This window comes from Aquarana catesbeiana, linkage group LG01 (assembly GCF_042186555.1).
Source record: "Aquarana catesbeiana isolate 2022-GZ linkage group LG01, ASM4218655v1, whole genome shotgun sequence".
NCBI classification, from domain to species: domain Eukaryota; kingdom Metazoa; phylum Chordata; class Amphibia; order Anura; family Ranidae; genus Aquarana; species Aquarana catesbeiana.
This window is the reverse complement of record NC_133324.1, coordinates 982,423,969-982,447,251: the sequence shown is the minus strand read 5'-3', so window position 1 is coordinate 982,447,251 and position 23,283 is coordinate 982,423,969. Positions and strand designations below refer to the sequence as shown.

General features: G+C 42.8%; 1 protein-coding gene across 1 annotated transcript in view; it reads right to left on the bottom strand.

The window, feature by feature from the left end:
- Positions 1–5,738: 5,738 nt before the first annotated feature.
- Positions 5,739–23,283, bottom strand: part of LOC141129102 (uncharacterized) — a 100,361-nt gene continuing 82,816 nt past the window's right edge. The window contains exon 10 of the mRNA XM_073616904.1: positions 5,739–8,264. Coding sequence (XP_073473005.1) covers positions 6,612–8,264 — 1,653 coding nt within the window. The 3' untranslated portion in view covers positions 5,739–6,611. The remainder of the gene's footprint in view (positions 8,265–23,283) is intronic.

The following is a 23,283-nucleotide window of genomic DNA, read 5'->3' as shown; positions in this document are numbered from 1 at the left end:
GTCCCTTGATCTCCTCTGTAACTCAAAACATGTAACCAGTAAAAAAATTTCAAGCGTCGCCTATGGGGATTTTTAAGTACCGAACTTTGGCGCCATTCCACGAGCGTGTGCTATTTTGACATGTCAGGTATCTATTTACTCGGCGTAACTTCATCTTTCACAATATGCAAAAACATTGGGCTAACTTTACTGTTTTTTTTTTTAAAGCACAAAACAGTTTTTTTACCCCAAAAAACGCGTTTGAAAAATTGCTGCGCAAATACCGTGTGAGATAAAAAGTTGCAACAACCGCCATTGTATTCTCTAGGGTCTTTGCTAAAAAAACATATATAATGTTTGGGGGTTCTATGTAATTTTCTAGCAAAAAAACAATGATTTTTACATGTAGGAGAGAAATGTCAGAATTGGCCTGGGTGGCAAGTGGTTAAAGAAAAAGAGAAACTTCAAAGTGGAATGTCCAAAAAGATCAGTGACAATCTTCAACTTCATATGTGATCATCAAATATGGTACTAATTTGATCGTTTGATAGTAGATCCACCACCAGAAACACCAAATGCTTACCAGAGGGATTGAACTCAAGTAGGTATACACCTAGTGAGTCCATCAAACTTTGTGGTATAATATACCCAGAGGATATCAGGTTCAGGATCCGGATATAACCTCCAGGTGGATATTGGATGTAAGTAGGTTCAGATGAATCGGACATTCAGCCCCACCAATAAAAGAAGAAGGAAGGCATATAGTGTAATTCCGTTGAGAAAATTTAATGTATAAAAAAACAGAGGAAATACACTCACGTTTATGTAGTAAAAAAGCGCTTGAATAAAAAGTGACAGTGGTCTCAGCATAGCTTCCCAACGCGTTTTGACTTATGAGTCATCATCTGGGGTGCTGATTCACTGTGGTCACTGTGTATTTATATATGCTAAGTACCCCCATAATGAATAGAAGCTCCGTCTGATTGGTAATGCAATTCTAAGGTTACTTCCTGGTTCGGCCAAGATGGCGCCATAGCGTGCGTCCCAAGCCTCGTTCTGACATGCGGAAGCTGATATGACGTCACACTACACCATATCAGGTGTTGACAACCAAAAAAATGGCACCGCTGTCAGTGGGACCAAAACGTAACGTAATCCTGGTTACATTCCGTTCCTCGCAGCCAGTTCCTGAGACTGCGTAGGAATTGTTCTGACGTAAACACTTATTTGGTTCAGGTGCCAACACTGAAAGAACGATTTATAGAGAAGGGATATGATCCAGTACTGGTAACTTCAGAACTAAATAAAGGGGCGGGGATTGATAGGAGTTCTTTGTTGGTAAAGAAACCTCCTCGGGAACAAGATCATTCCTTTAAATGTTCCATGTTCACCACATTTTCACTCCAACATAGAGAAAATAAAAACATCATCCGTCGTCATTGGGATAGACTCAGAAATGATCATGTACTGAGATCTGTACTTCCGGAACAACCGAAAGTCATTTTTAGAGGAGTGTCTTCATTGCGAGGAAAGATTGCCCCTAATACAATCAATCCTCCGACACGATCTTCATTCTTTCACTATCTAGTTGGATATTTTCCTTGCAGGAAATGTACAGTATGCCAATATAATTCTTGTGGGGGACGTAAAAGTCTTGAATACAAATCTAATGTCACCAATCGGGTATATCCCATCTAAACATTTTGTACCTGTGCCACCACACATGTCCTTTATATGATCACTTGCCCTTGTGGCAAACAATATGTGGGTCGTACGATCCGTGCGTTTTCCATCAGGGTAGGGGAGCATATCGCTAAAATGAAGAGTGGTGATGTCCAACATAATGTGCCCCGACATTATAGAGAACACCATAGTCGAGACCCCCAAGGGTTCCCAATTCCTTATCATTGACAAATATATCCCCCCTTGGAGGGGAGGAGCCATGACACGTAGGGTCTCACGTCTGGAGACTTATTGGATTCACCAATTACAGACTTATTCACCTTTTGGATTAAATATTGAATGGGACATTAATGATTTTATCAGCCAGGCATGATGTTCTGCTATTCTGGATATTATTGGGTGCAATCGGTACATATGGAATCATTTGTGTATCCATGTGCTCTATGTATATTTCATATCAGTTTCTGTTCTATTTGTAGTGATTTAAATTTTTTCACCTTTTTGTCAATATTTGCGCAAATGTTTATCAAATTGCTACTTTCCCTTCTGGTCTGATATGGAAATTAAAGGGAACCCTGTGCCAAATTTTTAAAAAAAAAGCGTAGGAGTCCCCCCAAAATCCATACCAGACCCTTATCCAAGCACACAACCTGGCAGGCCGCAGGAAAAGGGGGATGAGAGAGCGCCCCCCCCCCTGAACTGTACCAGGCCACATGCCCTCAACATGGGGAGGGTGCTTTGGGGTAGCCAGGCACAATATTTAAAGGAATATTTCATTTTTATTGTTTCACTTTAAGCATTAAAAAAATCACTGCTCCCGAAACAACGCCCCTTTTAAAAACTTCTTTTTGCATTGATCCATGTCCCCTGGGGCAGGACCCAGGTCCCCAAACACTTTTTATGACAATAACTTGTATATAAGCCTTTAAAATGAACACTTTTGGTTTTTCATGTTCTTGTCCCATAGACTTTAATGGTGTTCTGGCGGCTTTCGAATTTTCCCCGAACATCACATATTATTCTCTGTTCACAGAACATCCGAACAACCAAACCTCGGCCCGAACCGTTCACCATCCCTACTGGAGAGCAATCCACACATGGATCGGACTTCAGAGGAAAGGGAGTCTATCCTTACTATGGTTTATTTTTTACAATTTAAATTTATTTTTACAGTTACAATTATTTTTTTATTTTTTTTATTTTTCTCATTTTTGGAGGGAGCTTTGTAGAGACATCAGGGGTCTAAACATCTAATATCTCTTTCTTGACTATCTGCAGTCTCTTTATCTGCACTGTAGATGAATGAATAGGAGTCTGCATAGAGGATCCATTTTATTCAAAAACTGATGCATAGCAAACACAGTTTAGTATGCTTCAGCGATGAATGAATGCAGAAGTGATCAGTAACGATCGCTGACTGTATTCATTCAGGAATGGAAGGGGGCTTATAAATGCAGGATTATCACCCCCCCCCCCGCTCTCCATCCTGGCAGTGATCTCCTGCCCCTGTAGAGGTTGTAGCTGGTGGGAGGGGGAGCAAGGAAATCCAACCAGCAGCTGCACAGAGGTGGCATCCGGCCATCAGTGAGGTGGGGGGCACTGAAGGGGGGTCAGAGCAGCGGGGGGGATTTATTTGGACAAGTAGATCCGCTTGTGACTGCCCTGCAGCACCCAAATCCAACAGGAGGGCGGAGGAGGGAAGCTGGCAGCTGCAGGGTGGCCACATAGGGATCAGGATTTACAAGGGGGATCAGTGCCGGGGGGATCAGTGCTGGGGGGGATCAGTGTTGGGGGGGATCAGTGCTGGGGGGGGATCAGTGTTGGGGGGATCAGTGTTGGGGGGATCAGTACTGGGGGGATCAGTGCCGGGGGGATCAGTGCTGGGGGGGGATCAGTGCTGGGGGGATCAGTGCTGGGGGGTGATCAGTGCTGGGGGGATCAGTGATGGGGGTGACCAGTGCCGGGGGGGATCAGTGCCGGGGGGATCAGTGCTGGGGGTGATCAGTGCTGGGGGGATCAGTGCTGGGGGAGGATCAGAGCTGGGGGGATCAGTGTTGGGAGTGATCAGTGCTGGGGGGATCAGTGCCGGGGGGATCAGTGCTGGGGGGGATCAGTGCTGGGGTGATCAGTGCCGGGGGGGATCAGTGCCGGGGGGATCAGTGCTGGGGGTGATCAGTGCTGGGGGGATCAGTGCTGGGGGAGGATCAGAGCTGGGGGGATCAGTGTTGGGAGTGATCAGTGCTGGGGGGATCAGTGCTGGGGGATCAGTGGTGGGGGGATCAGTGCTGGGGGGGATCAGAGCTGGGGGGATCAGTGTTGGGAGTGATCAGTGCTGGGGGGATCAGTGCTGGGGGGATCAGTGTTGGGAGTGATCAGTGCTGGGGGGATCAGTGGTGGGGGGATCAGTGCTGGGGGTGATCAGTGCTGGGGGGATCAGTGCTGGGGGGATCAGTGCTGGGGGGATCAGTGCTGGGGGGGATCAGAGCTGGGGGGATCAGTGTTGGGAGTGATCAGTGCTGGGGGGATCAGTGCTGGGGGGATCAGTGGTGGGGGGATCAGTGCTGGGGGGGATCAGAGCTGGGGGGATCAGTGTTGGGAGTGATCAGTGCTGGGGGGATCAGTGCTGGGGGGATCAGTGTTGGGAGTGATCAGTGCTGGGGGGATCAGTGCTGGGGGGATCAGTGCTGGGGGGATCAGTGCTGGGGGGGATCAGTGCTGGGGGGATTAGTTCTGGGTGGGTCAGTGCTGGGGGAGGATTAGTGCTGGGAGTGATCAGTGCTGGGGGGGATCAGTGCTGGGGGGATCAGTGTTGGGGGGGGATCAGTACTGGGGGGATAAGTGTTGGGGGGATCAGTGATGGGGGGATCAGTGCCGGGGGGGATCAGTGCTGGGGGGATCAGTGCTGGGGGGGATCAGTGCTGGGGTGATCAGTGCTGGGGGGATCAGTGCGGGGGGGATCAGTGCGGGGGGATCAGTGCTGGGGGGATCAGTGCTGGGTGGGTCAGTGCTGGGGGGGATCAGTGCTGGGGGGGATAAGTACAGCGGGGGGAAGTGGCAGGAAAGGGGGCATTAGAGAGGAGGTGGAGGGAACTTCAGATGTCAGTAAAGGTGGGTGAGGGGCGGAAGACACGGGGCAGAGATATCAGTTTCTTCATTTCAATGGGGAGGAGCGTTTTTTGTTTGTTTTATAACTGACCAAATATGCACCAAAAATGCAGCAAACAGGATTTCTAACACCACAAGGGAAGTGCATTTAAATTCATGAAATCATACATGTATGAATGTGAGTATACATAAAAAATATAAGTGAAAAAATACCAAAGTGAAAAAAAAAAGTGAAAAAAGAAAAACTAAAGCAAGGTCCCATCAAGAAACAAGTCCATAGATTCTTATAAATCAGAGTCCATCTAGATGAGATTAATTGCAGAAAGGAGATGGTGACAAAGTTTAAATTTAAATTTAAAATTGTTTAAATTCGGTACGATTCTAATTTGGAAATTCGGATACATCGGAATAATGAAAATTTGTCTGAATTTTATTTCGGAATGATCCGATCCGCACATGTCTAATTCCAGGGACAGGAGAGCTCCCAGCACTACACTCAGGATTATACTTCTACTGAAGACTTCCTGTCTGGAATCTAGTTACCCTTCACATCCAAGAGGGAGGTTCTCACCCAGATTTACTGTCCTCCATTACAGTTTATTACACATTTTGGAGTATCCTAAAACTTCCCCTCCCCCATCCCAGTTTTTAAGAAAATAAACTACAAAAGGACATCCAAGGCCTGATCTATGACTTGATGGAGGAAATGCGTTGTGCCTGGCTGCTCTGGGCCTATCAGGGAATGGAACCTGGGACCAAGCAGCAGGACCAGTCTCGGGTCTGTGCTATACTAGTAATAGTCCAATCTGTCTGATTGTTATATCTATATCCAATCATTGATCAATATTCCCATATACAGAGCCGAGGATTTCCACTTCCTGAGACTGTATACCCCTCCCCCGTCACCTGTCCACATTACCACACCCACACCACAATCCCCGCCCCCTCCACATCATAACCAATAGGAACAAGACTAGCACTGGCTGTATTCATAGTGATAATCATCACAGCCAATCACAGTGAGGGGGAGGAGCAATCACAGATCCATGGATTGGTCATGTAAAGGAACCTGTGAGGACAGAAATGTCGGAATTCTCATTGTGGATATTAAAGTGTGTGTCTAGACAAATCCTATTGTTCTAGATTTGGATGGAGTGGGGGAGGATTAGAACCCCTGTCAGGTTTTTACTGCTATCCGGGGCTCCATTAGAGAGATTTCCCCTCACTTCCTGTCCTGGTGACAACGTTTTATCAGACAGGAAATGAAGGAAAATCTACAACAGGGACACAGACAGAAATAAAGATCTGACAGGGGTTCTAATCCTTCCCCTACTCTACTAAAGAAAAGGATTTTTATTTCTGTCTGTGTTGCTGTTGGAGAGTTCCCCTCACTTCCTGTCTGGGCAAATGTTGTCACAGGAACAGGAAGTGAGGGGAAATCTTTCTAATGGAGCCCCAGATAGCAGAAAAAAATCTGACAGAGGTTCTAATCCTCCCCCACTCCATCCAAAGCTGAAAATAGCCCTTTCTTCTATAGATAGACAGTGATGGTGGAGACCCCGGGGCCGTCATCCTGATACTGGCTACACTATGTAGAGTGTCACTGACCCAGAACAAGCATGCAGCCAGTGAAGGCTGAACAATCTGACCTCCTGCATGCTTGTTCCTGGTCAGTGACACACTAGGTAGTGAAGTGAGGTTTAGGATGAAGATGACGGCCCCGGAACCTGCAGCTTTATAAATAAATCACTCATGTTTCCTGTCCTCTGCTTCCTCCTATTGGATGAGTATTCCACCAATCACCAATCAGATAATCCACCTTGTGATGTCTCCGGGCAGATCTCTCACTTCTCATTCCCCCCACATATCTTTATACAACCTCCCTCTACATATACCTCAGCATGGAGGGGCTCAGTGAAGGTGGTGGTGAAGGTGTGGAGATGTCGGATCGGGTCACACAGATCATAAAAGGAGATCCGCCCGGCCTCATAATCCAGATCTATCCTGACTCTCTTACTGGAGACACCGCCGGGTAATGGGGTCTTCTTCCTGTCATGTATCACTGAGTACTGATTACCCCTCCCCCACCTCTCCAAACTCCAGGACTTCTTATTATTTCCAATATATGACTGACGTCCTCTCCTGTCTATACTGGGGTAACACATCCCGACTCTCCAGATCTCTGCCCCCCCGACATCCACTTCCCAGTAATGTCTCCCTGAGGAGAACCTCTGACTGCTCATCACCTGATTATAATACTGAAACCTCTCTGGTGTTTCTGGGCGATTCTGATGTGATGATGAGGATGCAGTTTTCCTGTCATCTGATATATGTAGATTATTACCAGCTGTCCTCACATCCAGTAATATGTCTGTAACCCCCCTCCCTACATTTACCCCAGACATGATATCAGATAAACCTGTGTGTAATGTGTGTGAGATCCCCCCCACATCCAGATCCCCTCCATCATGGAGGAGTTTATCATGTCTCTCTCTGTCCTCATCATCTCCATCCTCAGTATCACACAAGTCACCTGTGTCTGATTCCTGTAGGACAGTCAGTGGATCCGTCATGTTACACAGCTCCTCAATGTCCCCCATCTTCCTGGACAGCTCCTCCTTCTTTATTTCCAGATCCTGGACCAGATCATTGATTATCCTGGAGATCCGCTCTGCCTGCCCGGAGATTTCCCTCAGGACTCTCTTCTCCAGATCTTCCAGATGTCTCCTGAGGTCTCTGAACAGGACAGTGACTCTCTCTGTTTCATCATCTGCTTCTCCTTGTACTTTCCTCCTGTGTTCCTGCAGACTCTGGACTCTTTTCTCCATCTTCTCTCTCTCTGTCATCAGTTTCTGCAGAACATTCCTCAGTTTCTTCTTCTTCATCTCAGAGGCCTCATCCAGAGTCTCCACCTGGTGTCCCCGATGTTCTCCATCCAGCCTGCAGGACACACAGATACAGGTGGAGTCCTCAGTGCAGTAATACTCCAGGATCTTCTTATGGACGGAGCATTTCCTGTTCTCCAGGGAAGTGGTGGGGTCACATAAGATGTGTTCTGGTGACTTGCTGTGGACTCTCAGGTGATTGTCACACAGAGAAGCTTCACAATGCAGACAGGATATCACAGCAGGTACAGGAGTGTGAATACAGTAAGTACAGAAGACCCCGGACTCCTCCCGATCTGGATGGGTGGACAGGAAATTCTCCACTATGTTCCGTAGTGTTATGTTCCTGTGCAGTGCAGGCCGATCCTGGAACTCTTCTCTACATTCAGGACAGGAATAACCTCCAGACCCCTCCTGTGTATCCCACACACGACCAATACAGTCCCGGCAGAAGTTATGTCCACATTTCAGCATTACAGGATCTGTATAAATGTTCAGACAGACGGAACATTCCAGCTCCTTCCTCAGATCAGCAGACGCCATCGCTGAGAGCAGAAAAGAGAAATGAAACTGAACGTATCTGACACTCATTATAACCAATTCTGTACATTCCTACACAGGGAGGAGCTGAGACTGAGACACGTAGTCATAGGAACTTTTATACAGAAGAACACAGATAATACAGTATCTCACAAAAGTAAGTACACCCCTCACATTAATGTAAATCTTTTCTTCTATCTTTTCATGTGACAACACTGAAGAAATGACACTTGTCTACAATGTAAAGTAGTGAGTGTACAGCTTGTATAACAGTGTAAATTTGCTGTCCCCTCAAAATAACTCAACACACAGCCATTAATGTCTAAACCGCTGGCAACAAAAGTGAGTACACCCCTAAGTGAAAATCTCCAAATTGGGCCCAATTAGCCATTTTCCCTCCCCGGTGTCATGTGACTCCTTACTGTTACAAGGACTGTTACAAGGTGTGTTGAATTTGGTGTTATCGCTCTCACTCTCTCATAATGGTCACTGGAAGTTCACCATGGCACCTCATAGAAAGAACTCTCTGAGGATCTGAAAAAAAGAATTGTTGCTCTACATAAAGATGGCCTAGGATATAAGAAGATTGCCAAGACCCTGAAACTGAGCTGCAGCACGGTGGCCAAGACCATACAGCGGTATAACAGGACAGGTTCCACTCAGAACAGGCCTCACCATGGTCCACCAAAAGAGATGAGGTCACGTGCTCAGCATCCTATCCAGAGGTTGTCCTTGGGAAATAGACGTATGAGTGCTGCCAGCATTGCTGCAGAGATTGAAGGGGTGGGGGGTCAGCCTGTCAGTGCTCAGACCATACGCCGCACACTGCATCAAATTGGTCTGCATGGCTGTTGTCCTAGAAGGAAGCCTCTTCTAAAGATGATGCACAAGAAAGCCCTCAAACAGTTTGCTGAAGACAAGCAGACTAAGGACATGGATTACTGGAACCATATCCTGTGGTCTGATGAGACCAAGATAAACTTATTTGGTTCAGATGGTGACAAGCATGTGTGGCGGCAACCAGGTGAGGAGTACAAAGACAAGTGTGTCTTGTCTACAGTCAAGCATGGTGGTGGGAATGCTGGTGGGAGTGTCATGGTCTGGGGCTGCATGAGGGCTGCCGGCACTGGGGAGCTACAGATCATTGAGGGAACCATGAATGCCAACATGTACTGTGACATACTGAAGCAGAGCATGATCCCCTCCCTTCAGAGACTGGACCGCAGGGCAGTATTCCAACATTATAACGACCCCAACCACACCTCCAAGACCACCACTGCCTTGTTAAAGAGGCTGAGGGTAAAGGTGATGGACTGGCCAAGCATGTCTCCAGACCTAAACCCTATTGGTCATCTGTGGGACATCCTCAAACGGAAGGTGGAGGAGTGCAAGGTCTCTAACATCCACCAGCTCTGTGATGTCGTCATGGAGGAGGGGAAGAGGACTCCAGTGACAACTTGTGAAGCTCTGGTGAACTCCATGCCCAAGAGGGTTAATGCAGCGCTGGAAAATAATGGTGGCCACACAAAATATTGACACTTTGGGCCCAATTTGGACATTTTCATTTAGGGGTGTACTGACTTTTGTTGCCAGCGGTTTAGACATTAATGGCTGTGTGTTGAGTTATTTTGAGGGGACAGCAAATTTACACTGTTATACAAGCTGTACACTCACTACTTTACATTGTAGCAAAGTGTCATTTCTTCAGTGTTGTCACATGAAAAGGTAGAAGAAAATATTTACAAAAATGTGACTGAGGGGTGTACTTACTTTTGTGAGATACTGTATATATGGACACATATATTGTTTATATACTAGTATCAGTATTAATTAACTCTCTCCACTAGATGGCAGCATCTACAAAGCACATAAAATGCTGTTCCCAGCCTGACAAAAGAGGGTGCACTGTGTACATCTCCCCAGTGCGCATGCTCCGAAATGCATTGCGAGAACACCAGTGATGCCATCACACTCAGCGCTGCGGTCCAGCACTCTCCATCGGACCTCAGCTGCACTCCAACCCTCGGTTTGGATCCCGCTTAAGCGCCACAGTATCCTCCTGGCCAGGACTTCCAACAACACCATCTGGATATGGGAGGCTACGAAACTGGTGAGGCCTTGGTTACAATGTAATATATAGCTGGTATGAGTACCATCATCCCGCGATATTATAGTCAAAGGGAAATAAGGGGATAGAGACGTGATGACAGTTGCTGCTGCTGTCTCTTCCCGTCTAAGTCCCCCTCAAAAAAAGAAAAAGAATGGGACTATTCCGGTACTAGGTAAACAAGTGCAGTAATAGACATGGGAACAGATTAAAACTAATATACATTCAAATTTTTAATAGTAAAAAATACACAATTACAAACAAAATATTTACATACAATCATAAAAACAAAAAGGGATATACCACCCTGACTAAGCAAGTGGATCCCACAAATTGTTGAGTAAAGGGTGTATGTAAAGCTTTTAATCTCGACCGGTTTCGTGGTTAACACCGCTTCTTCAGGAGAAAGATATCTATAACATAATAAAGTAGCTTTAACATATACATATATATACATTAGACCGTTGCAGCAAAAACATTTACAAGGGTAACAAAAGAAACAGTACAAATAAAGTAAACATGAGAGCAAGCTCACGCACTCAGCCGGATTCCGTGGATATGCAGGACCCAATATAAATCCCCCCGCGGCGGACACAGGGGATTCTAGACAGACTCTAGTTAGGTAGAAATTGAGCTATGAGTAAGCACTTGGACAAGTGTGAAACGCGTTAGCCTATGATCTGTACACTCTGTCTATGATGTCCTGTATCTGACGTGTTCCTGATTTTAAAATAAAGAAACTTGGATTATTACTTCCTGGAGTGCGGCTGTCCAGATCTTCTTGTTTGCACATAGGTAGAAATTGAATTGAAAGGGTTGTAAATATCAAAATGATGATAATATGGAGACTGGTGAAGGGACGTGCAGTTCCCATAGAGATGAGGTGGACCCGGGATGGTGGCGTAAGAAGGGAGTTACCCTTGTAAATGTTTTAGCTGCAATGTATATATATATATGTATATGTTTGAGCTACTTTATTATGTTATAGATATCTTTCTCCTGAAGAAGCGGTGTTAACCGCGAAACTGGTCGAGATTAAAAGCTTTACATACACCCTTTACTCAACAATTTGTGGGATCCACTTGCTTAGTCAGGGTGGTATATCCCTTTTTGTTTTTATGATTGTATGTAAATATTTTGTTTGTAATTGTGTATTTTTTACTATTAAAAATTTTAATGTATATTAGTTTTAACCTGTTCCCATGTCTATTACTGCACTTGTTTACCTAGTACCGGAATAGTCCCATTCTTTTTTTGGGGGGGGGGGGCTTAGACGGGAAGAGACAGCAGCAGCAACTGCCATCACGTCTCTACCCCCTTATTTCCCTTTGACTTGGATATGGGAGGCGAGGGTCAAACACACAGCCTGGACGGACGTTAGCATGGTTCATTGGATCCATATGTACCTGATTACATAGGCGCCTGTGTCTTCTCTCTCTTTTTTTTGCATGTCTGGAGTCTTCTTCCACTTCCCCTGCAAGGCTGGCCCTGATACAGTGGACTGTTCTGTTCCTTTACACAGAGCTGATTAGATCAAAGGACTTTTAGATGGACTTTTGTTTTATTTAAAAACACCTAATAGGCTGCGCCACTACCCATGTGTGTGTTATTATATAAAGACAAATCCTCTGAATGAGGCCATGGTCTCAGAAGGGATACATGTCCCTTTACTTCTTATATCTTTCAGATTTGTCTACAAGAAAAGTTGATATACATTATACTCTATGGACATTTCATTCTTTCATTCCTTAGAAAACAATTATTATCCAATTCCTCTCCATTTTGAAGATCCTCACTGACTATGGAGAGGATGTCGGGTGAGGATGTATTGGGTACGGTGAATGGTTCTGACTCCGGGTCACATCTTCCCATTATACTCTATGGACATTCCTTTCTATCATTTATCTGTCATTCCATAGAAAACAATAATAATCCCAAATAATCCCAATCTTATAATCCGCTCCTCTACTTGGGGAACACCTGTGGGAAAGGATAAAATGCTGAGCGTCTCAGATTTGTCTGCAAATGAGTATTTTACATCCCATTATATTCTATGGTCATTCCCTTCTGTCCTTCATCCTCATCATTCCATAGAAAACAATAATAATCCCAAATAATCCCAATATTAAAGATTCCCAGTAAATATGGAGAGGATGTCATGTAAGGATATATTTGGTAGGACTAAGGCCCCTTTCACACTCGTACGACCTGTATGGAAGTGGTTCTCAACCTCAGTCCTCAAGTACCCCCAACAGGACATCATGTTTTGGGAATTTCTCTTAGATAAAATATCTCTCCAAAATACCAAACCATTCACTCTGATTTAAAGCACCTGTGCAAGATGAAGGAAAACCTGCAAACATGGCCTGTTGGGGGTACTTGAGGACAGGGTGGAGAAGCACTGATCTAGGTCATCTCCTGTCCTCAGGTCCCCCTAACAGGCCAGATTTTAAGGATTACCTTGGGGGAGATGCAGACTAGAATACTGCAATCACTGAGCAGCAAATGATATCACCTGTGATGTGTTTCAGTTATCTTGCAGACCTGGCCTGTTGGTGGGTCCTGAGGACAGGAGATGAGAACCTCTGATGTAAGTCACATGACTTGAAGCAATGCCTGCGTAATGTTGGGTCTATGGACCTCCAGTCACATCAAAGTCTCACCAAAGTAGTGCAGGGACTAATCTGAAGTCGCACAGATATGAGCGGTGCTCATTGGAGATCATGGGGGACCACTTGTCATGTGACTTTGCACTAGGGTTGTCCCCTCATCCCTTTAAACCCGAACACATAATAATTACCCGGGTTCTGTGGCTGATTAAGGTGGTAATTAAACTCACTTGGTGCCTTATCTGCATTAAATTATCCTCAGAACCCGAGTAATTCATATGTGTTCGGGATTAAGGGATGAGATAAGAACCCAACCTACAGTCCCAAGTCACACAAGTGTGAAAGGGGTCTAATGGTTCTGTGACCAACTGAAATCTATTCTTCCATTATTCTCTATGGACGTTCCTTTCTGTCATTCCTTGTAGTATGTCCCCATATCCAATACATCCCGACATCCTCTCCATAGTCAGTGGGGATATTTAATATTGAGATGAAGGGGGATTATTATTGTTTTCTATGGAATGACAGAAGGGAACGCCCATAGAGAATATTGGGAAGTAAAATAGAAACTCATTTTCAGGCAAATCTGAGAATCTCAGCAGATTGACCGCCGGCGCCATCGGTCACAATGCCATACTATACCATGCTGACTCTCCGATTTGATTCTTCCGGTATTTTCTGTGAACGGGGGAGCCACAGACTCCGCCTCTTGTGGAATGCCCTGGGTTGTGTCCCCGAGCCTCCATACCTCGAAAATGAGGCATTTAAAATATGTGGGAACGACCGGGTGACCGCCAAGAGGAGCGTGTCACCCAGCACCGTTTGCCCGCGTTTAGGTTTTTTCTCCTTTGCGGCTTTACCACAAGGAACCTCGCCTGGTCACTTTACCTCAGGCACCGTAATCTGCCTTCTGGCGCCTGTGATAGCGGTCCCTATGCAGTCATCATCGTGAACTGAATACAGCGCATGGACGCGCCTCTTTGAGGCACATAGGGAGAAGCTCGATATCGTGCAAATGTAGACAAGGGTGTGATATCATTTTTTGGCCCAGTCACAAATTTTTGCGCCGTTCCTGGCTGCAGAGGTGCAAACAGCCACCAGGTGTCATAAAGGAGTTGGTTTTAGTTGTCATTTCAAATTGCAGCCGCTAGATGTCACTGTTGTATTAACTTTCATTTGATTGTGTTATACTTGATTTGATTGTAGCCGTATTAGTGCAATTGTGACAGAGAAAATTGAGTACTGTCCGTGATACTTTTTTTATTATTTGCACTAACATACAATTTTTCAGGACAAGCTTTCGGGGTATGTCCCCTTCTTCAAGGTCCAAGCAGTACTGATTCACAAATTTTTAAGCAGAATGTTAAAGAAGAAGAAAAAAATAAAAAAGAGAGAAAACAAAACACATACAAATCAATGGTAATAAAGATAGCAGCAGAGTTAGTGAGATAAGACAGAGGGAGAGTTGGGGGGGATGCTAGTCACAGAGCGGTCGTAAAACTTTAGCATAATGTGTAAGGAAACCAATATCTAAATTCAGGCCGTTATTCTTTGTGTCAAAAAGAAGTATCATTCTTAGTTCAAACGTTTTCCTTTCCTGGATAGTTCTGAAATTCCCTTTAAGAACTAAGACATTGAGGTCTTCTATGGTGTGGTCCGATTGTGAGAAATGATGTCCCACAGGTGTGCATAAACTGTCTTCTTTATGTTCTTTGATGGTATGTCTGTGCAAATTCATCCTCGCTTGCAACTTCTGTCCTGTTTCACCAACATAAGATCCTTTGCTGCACCTTTTGCATTGGATGAGGTACACAACATTACTTGAAGTACAGCTGTAAGATCCCATGATATTGAAGGTCCCATTTGTGTGTGTAACACTTTTGGATAGATTTAAAAAATATATATATATACAGGGAGTGGCGCTGTGCATGAGGGGATAATTGGCATATATATTTATCTATTGATTATAAATCATATTATGGAAAACGACACAAAGATGTGAAGAAATATACATATGTATCCCACATGGGGGTCGGTAAATGTCAAGAAGAAAGTATGAATGCAGATAGATGTTCAATATAGCCTGGATTCCATAACCCAATAACTGCTAGTAATCTCTGATGGTGTTATATGATGTGCAAATAAGTGCCAAAGTGTCAAGTGCAATCCAATAAAGTGTTCCAGCCCCTGCTGGAATAAACTCCAAGTGATTAAAAAAGGGGGGTATCCGCAACCCTCTAAAATGCAGTGCAAAAAATTAAATTAATATGCAAACAAATTTATAAATTAATTAAATTAATATGCAAACAAATTTTAAAAAGTTTGTAAATCTATATATATATATAAATGAGAAAGTGATATTGAATACTAAATATAGGATTGGAGTAGTGATTGATAAATTAATTAATAATAGCACGATTCAATAGCAGCATGAGATCACATATAAAAATGCAGAAAAAAGAAAGAAAAAATCCAGCAAATCGTTAAAAAGTTCGTGTAATATCTTCCACCCGACAACTTCCAGATTCTCTAAAGATACAACCCCCCTGTTGTGCTTCCACTCACCGGAACGCTATACCCCTGCAGGGGTATAAGCATAAGATGTTTCCACTCCAGCCGATCAGATCCGGATGTCGATCGAATCTTTGTGGTCTCTCGTCTCTGATTTCCTAGTCCAGATCAGCCTCTCCAGAGCAGGGGGAAGAGGGGATGGATAATCCCCTAGTGTGATCCTATCTCCAGCCGGACATCCGCTCCAAGGAAATTATACGTAATGAAAAAGTTTTGTCCACATAGCGTAACTCTTTTTTAAAAAGTTTATTAAGTAATAAAATTACAATCCAATAAAGTGGAGTTGCTTCAAGGAATAAGTTAAAAAAGGGGAAAAGGGTTGAGGAGCATGCAAGCTCACTGGCTCCCCTTGCTGTCCCGGGACGCAGCGTTGTTCACGACTAGCGCTTGCGTTCCACCGGTCAGCTAGCAAGAACCACAGCGGCAGGAAGTGACGTTGTGCGTACCAAGATAGTCCCGCCTTACGCGTTTCGTCACACGGACGTCATCGGAGGCGCTCAGCGGATACCCCCCTTTTTTAATCACTTGGAGTTTATTCCAGCAGGGGCTGGAACACTTTATTGGATTGCACTTGACACTTTGGCACTTATTTGCACATCATATAACACCATCAGAGATTACTAGCAGTTATTGGGTTATGGAATCCAGGCTATATTGAACATCTATCTGCATTCATACTTTCTTCTTGACATTTACCGACCCCCATGTGGGATACATATGTATATTTCTTCACATCTTTGTGTCGTTTTCCATAATATGATTTATAATCAATAGATAAATATATATGCCAATTATCCCCTCATGCACAGCGCCACTCCCTGTATATATATATATTTTTTAGACCTATTTTTTGAGGGTACACTTTGGTGCCCTCTACTTACATAGGGGGGCTGCAGTTGCAAGTATAACCTGTAGCGCGGATCTACCGTCTATAACTTTTGGATAGATTGATCTGGTTGCATAGTTTGCAGCTTTTTTTATTGCAGGGTTTGCTACCATTATTTGTGACTTCATAATCAGAGTGAAGTTTCCTGCTGATTAGTTTGTGTCTGAGGTTGGGTGGTTGTCTGAGGTCGGGTGGTTGTCTGAAAGCCAATAATGGGGGTTGTTGGAATATTCCTTTCAGAGTTTCATCCTCTGTTATAATGGGTTGTAAATCTTTGATTATCTTTTTGATCCCTTCAAGTGCTGGGTTGTATGTGGTGACTAGAGGTACTCGGTTATTTGTTTTTTTCTCTGTGTATTGGAGGAGATTTTTTTTCGGGTTTTCAAGGCTGTGTTTATGCTGTTGTTGATGGTTTTGTCTTTGTAACCTTTCTTATGGAAGGAGTCTGCCAGTGTTCTGAGATGTTTATCTCTGTCTTCTGGGTCTGAACAAATTCGGTGGTATCTGATGGCCTGGCTGTGTATGATGGCCCGTTTGGTGTGTTGGGGGTGAAAACTGGAACTATGAAGATAGCTGCATCGGTCAGTAGGTTTTCTGTATATTGACGTGTGAAGCTTGTCATCCCTGATGTATACTGTAGTGTCCAGGAAGTTGACATGTGTGTTCGAATAGTCCATTTTTAGTTTGATAGATGGGTGAAAAGTGTTGATCAATGAGAAGAATTGGTTTAGATTCTCTTCAGCTTCAGTCCATATCATGAATATATCATCAATATAGCGATAATATCTGTATGGCTTTTGTTGTATGCTGTTCAGAAATTTGTCCTCCAGGTCAGCCATAAATAAATTTGCATATTGGGGTGCCATTTTGCTTATAAAATAATTTGATTGTGTTGTAAGCACTAGAAAAGACTCAAATACTTTTTTTAAAGATTGATGAAATGTTATCAAGTCCTGAACTGGTCAGTATAAAATTACATCTGTATGATTTATCATTTTGTGTTTAGAGGGTTTGGTTCATTTGTCATTTAGTTCATAAAAATGTTACATTTATATTTTTGGTTGATCGCATATATTATAAAATATTATTTACTGTTCCTTATTTAGTGTAACTATTCCTTATGTTTAGTGATTACACAACCACTCATTGCTTTTCTGTATGTTTTTGCTAATGTCTAATCTACTTTTACTGCCTGATCAAAAATAATCAATAAATATTATATTTGAGGAAAATAAAATATATAAAAAAGGAGAATGTCCTCCAGGGGGGTTTTCTAGGCAGCAAGAGATAAAATTATGTCAAAGAATTGTATAATAATTGGAATTCTTTATTTATACGTATAGTACATAGACCATGGATTAGTGTGTAGATACAGATTTATACTTTCTCACCATCCTCTTGAGCTGTCCATTCAATACATTATGTATAACACTTTGACTATAGGCTCCGCCCGTCCCTCTCCTCAGGCCTCCCCAATTGCTTGATTTCCCATTGTGTGACTCCTCGTAAGGCGCACATGAGCGACAGATTCCCGTCTTGCTGATTGTGCTGACCATTTAGAGATGCTGAGATCGTGCAAGGGGGCCACTTTCATACAGAGAGCACTGAATATGGTCCAACACACCGTGATTGGTAAATATAGGAAGTGTTTATTACTGTTTGTTCTTCCCTTTTTCTTCATCAATTAAAAATGTCAACACATGTTAACATTTTTACAGTTTACATAATCCTCTGAAGAAGACCCGTTGGGATCGAAACGCGTCAGTTTCAAATACAAGATATATATATCACCTTTCCCTATGGTGTTTGACTATGGTGAATCATCATTGTATACCGTCATGTTAGTGACATTGCTTGTTATATACGTACCACAGCGCATGTTTTGACTATATATATTTTAAACAGCTACTTTTTGATACTTTGTTACAATAAAAATAAAGAATTCCAATTATTATACAATTCTTTGACATAATTTTATCTCTTGCTGCCTAGAAACCCCCCCCTGGGTTACAGTCTCCTTTTTTGATAATTTCATATGGGGTGTGCAGCCATTTTTTGTCTTCTCCCCCATGAGTGTCTTCCATTTTATGTTTATTTAAAAAAAAAAAATATATATATATATATCTTTTCTTTCATACTTGCAGAAGATGAAAACTGTTTGCCGATGGCTTGTGGATTTCACCTGGACATGAAGATATATTGTGTACAGAAGTATAAAGATGAACTTTCATTAATTTTAGAATAAAGATAACCTTCTGTATATTGTATTGGAATGATATGAAGGGGAGACATCATGCATGGGAGAGTATACAAAACCTATAATGGTAGTATAGTATAATAATATGAACCCGGAACATTTGGGAGCATAAAGGTGAGCTGTCACCTAGGGAGAATAAAGAGAACATGTCATGTATAGGAGTATAAATAGCACTTGTAATGTATAGGACATTAAAGAGAACCTGTCACCAAAAAAAACTGAAAAAAAAGTCTTATATCTTGAAAGCCAGAAGACTCTAAAATATTTGATCTCGGCCAGAACCAAAAAGGACTCAGGATTTGGGGCAGTACAGTAGCTTTGTGATCAGCACTACTGCCATGCAGCCCTAAGGTTCCTGGTGTGGAGTGAGGATCTTCATTCCCCACATCCAGAGGAGTAGCTAGTCTAGAACCTTCAGTGCCGAGACCCCATGAAAGGCCCCCCTGACCTCGGACACCAGGGACCTTGCCACCAATCCCTTTACTCCTGTCATGGGGCCCTTTATTACGGACCCACAGAAGGACCCTTTCACATGTCCTGCAGCAGGCCCCCTTTCTGCCATCTTGGGTAGGGATGCCACCCTTTCTTCAAGTCAAACCCGAGCACTTTAGCGTCTGTCAGGGATACCACATGGAGGTATCCAGCAAGGATGACCTGATTGGTAGGCTGTACCTTAAGATATCATGAATCAGGCTGAAAATAGTTAAATGAGGTTTATTAGGACAAATAACACAATTCTGACACCAACACCAGTAAACCATAAACAATATAAGTGACACTGAAACATGAAAGGGAGCTGGTAGAAGGGAACAGGGTACAGGGAGCTGGAAGAAGGGAACAGGGTTGTCGTGACTTTTCAGTCAGAATAAGTTGTGCCTTTTTAAGGACAGGTTTCCCGCACAATAATTATCCTTGAGTAATTTTTAACGAAGATATTTTTAAGATACAAAATCAATCTATGTGACGCAGTCTATACTTGTGAAACTTATTCACGGAGACGTGTGGTCACACAAAATAGAAATTTTATTGGTAAACAAACACAAATAATCACATGAAATTAAGATACCGATTGCGTTACATGAACGTCTTGAAAATCAATAAAAACACTTGCAAAAAATGGGTGTACCGTCCCTTTGACATAATACCACCATGATAACTTCTTGGTAGAATCAATAACCTTGTGAACTTGACAATTAAACATAACATCTGTATTTCACACGTACAACCGTTACTTTGCTGCAGGTAAGTAAGTGGTTAAAATTGTGAAATAAATTAGATGTTTGCTTTGTCAATAAATGTGGCAACTATGCAAAAAGAAAAATATAATGAAAAATCTGAATCTTTAGAGAAAAATCTACAAGGCGGTTATTGATTCGGGAGAATGATTATCAACTGTATAATATTCAATACATCAATATTTGTGAGAACATATCAATATTTGAGAGAACATACAAGATAAAATCAACATGATATAATTACCCATTCCAGGATGGCTGCAGTTCCTATGGGCTAGTTACCAGAGTTAAGATGGCTGCCGTAGTTTCAAAATGGATACTCCTAAAGAGGATTTACTTCTTGTGACCTCCGAGTTCTAAGTATTAGGTGTTGAGGAATTTTCATGAATGTAAAGAGATGAATTCATGCATGGTGCATGAGTGTCAGTCTGGGAGTGTGTGTGTCCCCCAGTGTCCCCCCTCAGGGTGGATCCCTGAGCTCTCCCCCTGAGCTCTCTCCTCCTTCCCTTCGTTTGTTCGTTGGTTCTGTCTCCCATCTTCCTTGCCTCTAAATACCATTTCAGATAATAAGACCATAAAAATTATAATGGCCCTGCCCAAAAGGAGGTGGCTCACTTCCCATTGGGTTAGGAGACTTAATTATTAACTTCCTCTGGAAACTTAGTGAGTTCAAATAATACCACCTTCAACCACCAGGTGTCTCACACATGTTTTGAGTCCATCCTTTTAAATTAATACGTCCTATTTTCATAAAGTGTATAATGGTAAGGATAGGTATATACTTTTAAATATTCTGGTACTCGGTCTAATGTAAAATACACTCAGTATAAGTTTGATTAACCATCATTACATAACTTGGTTATATAACTGTATCTCTATAAATGTATATCTGTAAACTGGTCTATCTAGGAAACACACACGTTGTTATATATATTTCATCAATACCACATAAAATGATTAACTATATGGATACCTGTATAACTTCTGGTATCTCCACTGAACATTTGTTTATCTTAAGTGTAGGCTACAACCTTATATGATTATAATTATGATTATATGTTTTTCCTAATACTAATTCGTTACTTAAAACACTTCTACTTATAAAATCACATTTTCATATACATTTTCTTCATAGCAAAGTTGTTGGGTCCGCCGACGCCAACATTATAATGTCTCTGTGACCTACAATGTCAGAGATAGTTTAAAATGACTTATGATAACCTTATTGATACCTTATATTATTTTAACTAGCACAATATTCAACTTTCACTAATGTGTTGAGAGGGACCTTGAACATTCTCACTGGGTGTTTAGAACTGACTTGTTTGTATAAACCATCCTAAAAAGTTCATACAATGGGTTCTCTTTGCCAAGGTGTTAGCTATTTAAACAGCTCTCCACTCGAACACAATGTGAGTCTATCTCTATGCTATAAAAGTCTATGTCTCCTTGTGTCCTGTGGCCGTGTTTGTTTATTCACGATACCATGTAAGTATTTCCTTGTTTTGTGACAGGAATAGTCTTTGTTCCAACAGCTTCCTTTACAATACATGCTTGTAAAAGTCTTCAATATTTAAAGAAGTAGTAAAACTTGGAAAACATGAGAGCGTCTAATTTGTCCTTAAAGGTTGATGAAAGGGCAACAGTTCATCTGGTTTTTGAGGGCTAGCATCTCTCATGTTTCTGCCAGGAAATATAAAATATATTTCTTCAGGAATTCACAACAAATCCCCCCTTGTGAAGTGTTCAAATGCCGGGAGTCGTTGGAAAGACTTCACTAATGCAAAACGTTGAAGAAATATGGCTTCATTCGGGTCTTGTAAATCTAGCTGTGGAGATGGATCCGTATTGTGGATCTATGTTTAAAGGGTGTAGACACCTTCATGTGGGTGTAATTCTTTGAAGGGAAAACACAAAATGGGTTGGTGATCGATGTGTGCATCTCAGGGCCGTCATCCGTTGGTTGGCGGGAAATGGATCACTTCGGGCACCTTCGGGTCTTGGCCGTCCTGGGAGGTTTGTCCGTGTAGACTGGCCATCAGTGGTGTTCCGGAATCCCCCATACGTTTCCTTCGCTGGATGTTTCACATACATTGGGCTCTCGGTTCTGTTGACCGGCTCATGGACATCTTAGTCCTGTAAGGGAAAATGGATTCCGTTAGAAAAGACATATATAGTCTCCTTTTTTTTTTTACATGATCTGTGTTTGAGATCTCAATGTTAAGCTGGTATCCTGGGCTTCCTCAGAGCCCCTTTTTTTTTTTTCCATTGTGTCATCAGTCCTTTAACTAAACGTTCTGGATAGCAGGACAAGGTATGAAACATTTGCTATGGGAGACAAAGCTTCAGGGCTTATTAACATGAGGACATTTCTTTACAGCTGTGGATACCAGACATGAATGACTGACTGACTGACATTCTTCAGAACCATTTTTTTTTTTAGCTTACTTGTAGCGGTTCTGGAATAATAACAATTAAAACATTTAAGTTTGACAGGTGATACTTATTGTCAGTACTAAGATATTTGACATTATAGTCAACCTTCTACTTATGAGGAATAAAACAAATAAAATCTCCCCCCTTTTGGGGGTCAATACAAATCTTTTGAGGCAATCAAACTACCTTATGCGGGTGACTCCTCATCTTTTACCAAAATATCAAACCATTTAGGCCTCCTGATATTAATGTCTTTAGGATTCGGTCTTCCTCTGGAATCACCGTCTTAGGCGACTTCTTGGAATTAGGCTGTTTGGAGCGACCTGTGTATGTCAGAGGAATGAAGTGACCACTGAAAAATAGGAGAATAATTAATATCTAACAACCACCATCCCCCGGTAGGGATTTCAGGATCCTCATTACTGTGACCTGGGGAAAAACATGGTTTTGGAACTTCTGTCTCCTTTACCTTTTATTCAGTGCATTCCTCTGATTTATTTTACCATAGGCGCTTCAAAGGCTCTGTGGCCCTTGGTTGGCCACAGGATTTGCCCCTTGAAGAAATGCTATTCACGTTCCGTACAGCAATAAAACCGTGTAACATATTCATAATTTGAACGATTTTGGATTTTGCATTGCTTACGGGTTGATCAGAATTGGGTCGTGGGACCCGGTTTCTGTGCCTTCTAGGGACTACTGGCTCAGTTTGATCAGACATATCCCCATCAGAACCACTGTCTTCATTTTGGGATATTTGTCTGGGCCTTAGTTGCTCCCTATTTTTCCAGGGATTTTGGGGTGTCCTATCCCGTGATTGCTCCCTATTTACCCGTGTAGGCCCCCGGGGCCAATTACACTGGTGAGGGTGTCTACCCTTAGGTTTAATTCTGACCCGTGGGAGATACACCCTATAGTTTCTTTCAAAGTTTGGGCCAGGATCCCATGAGTGATACTCCTGAGGTGGTCTTTGCTCCCCCCTTCTATTTGGTG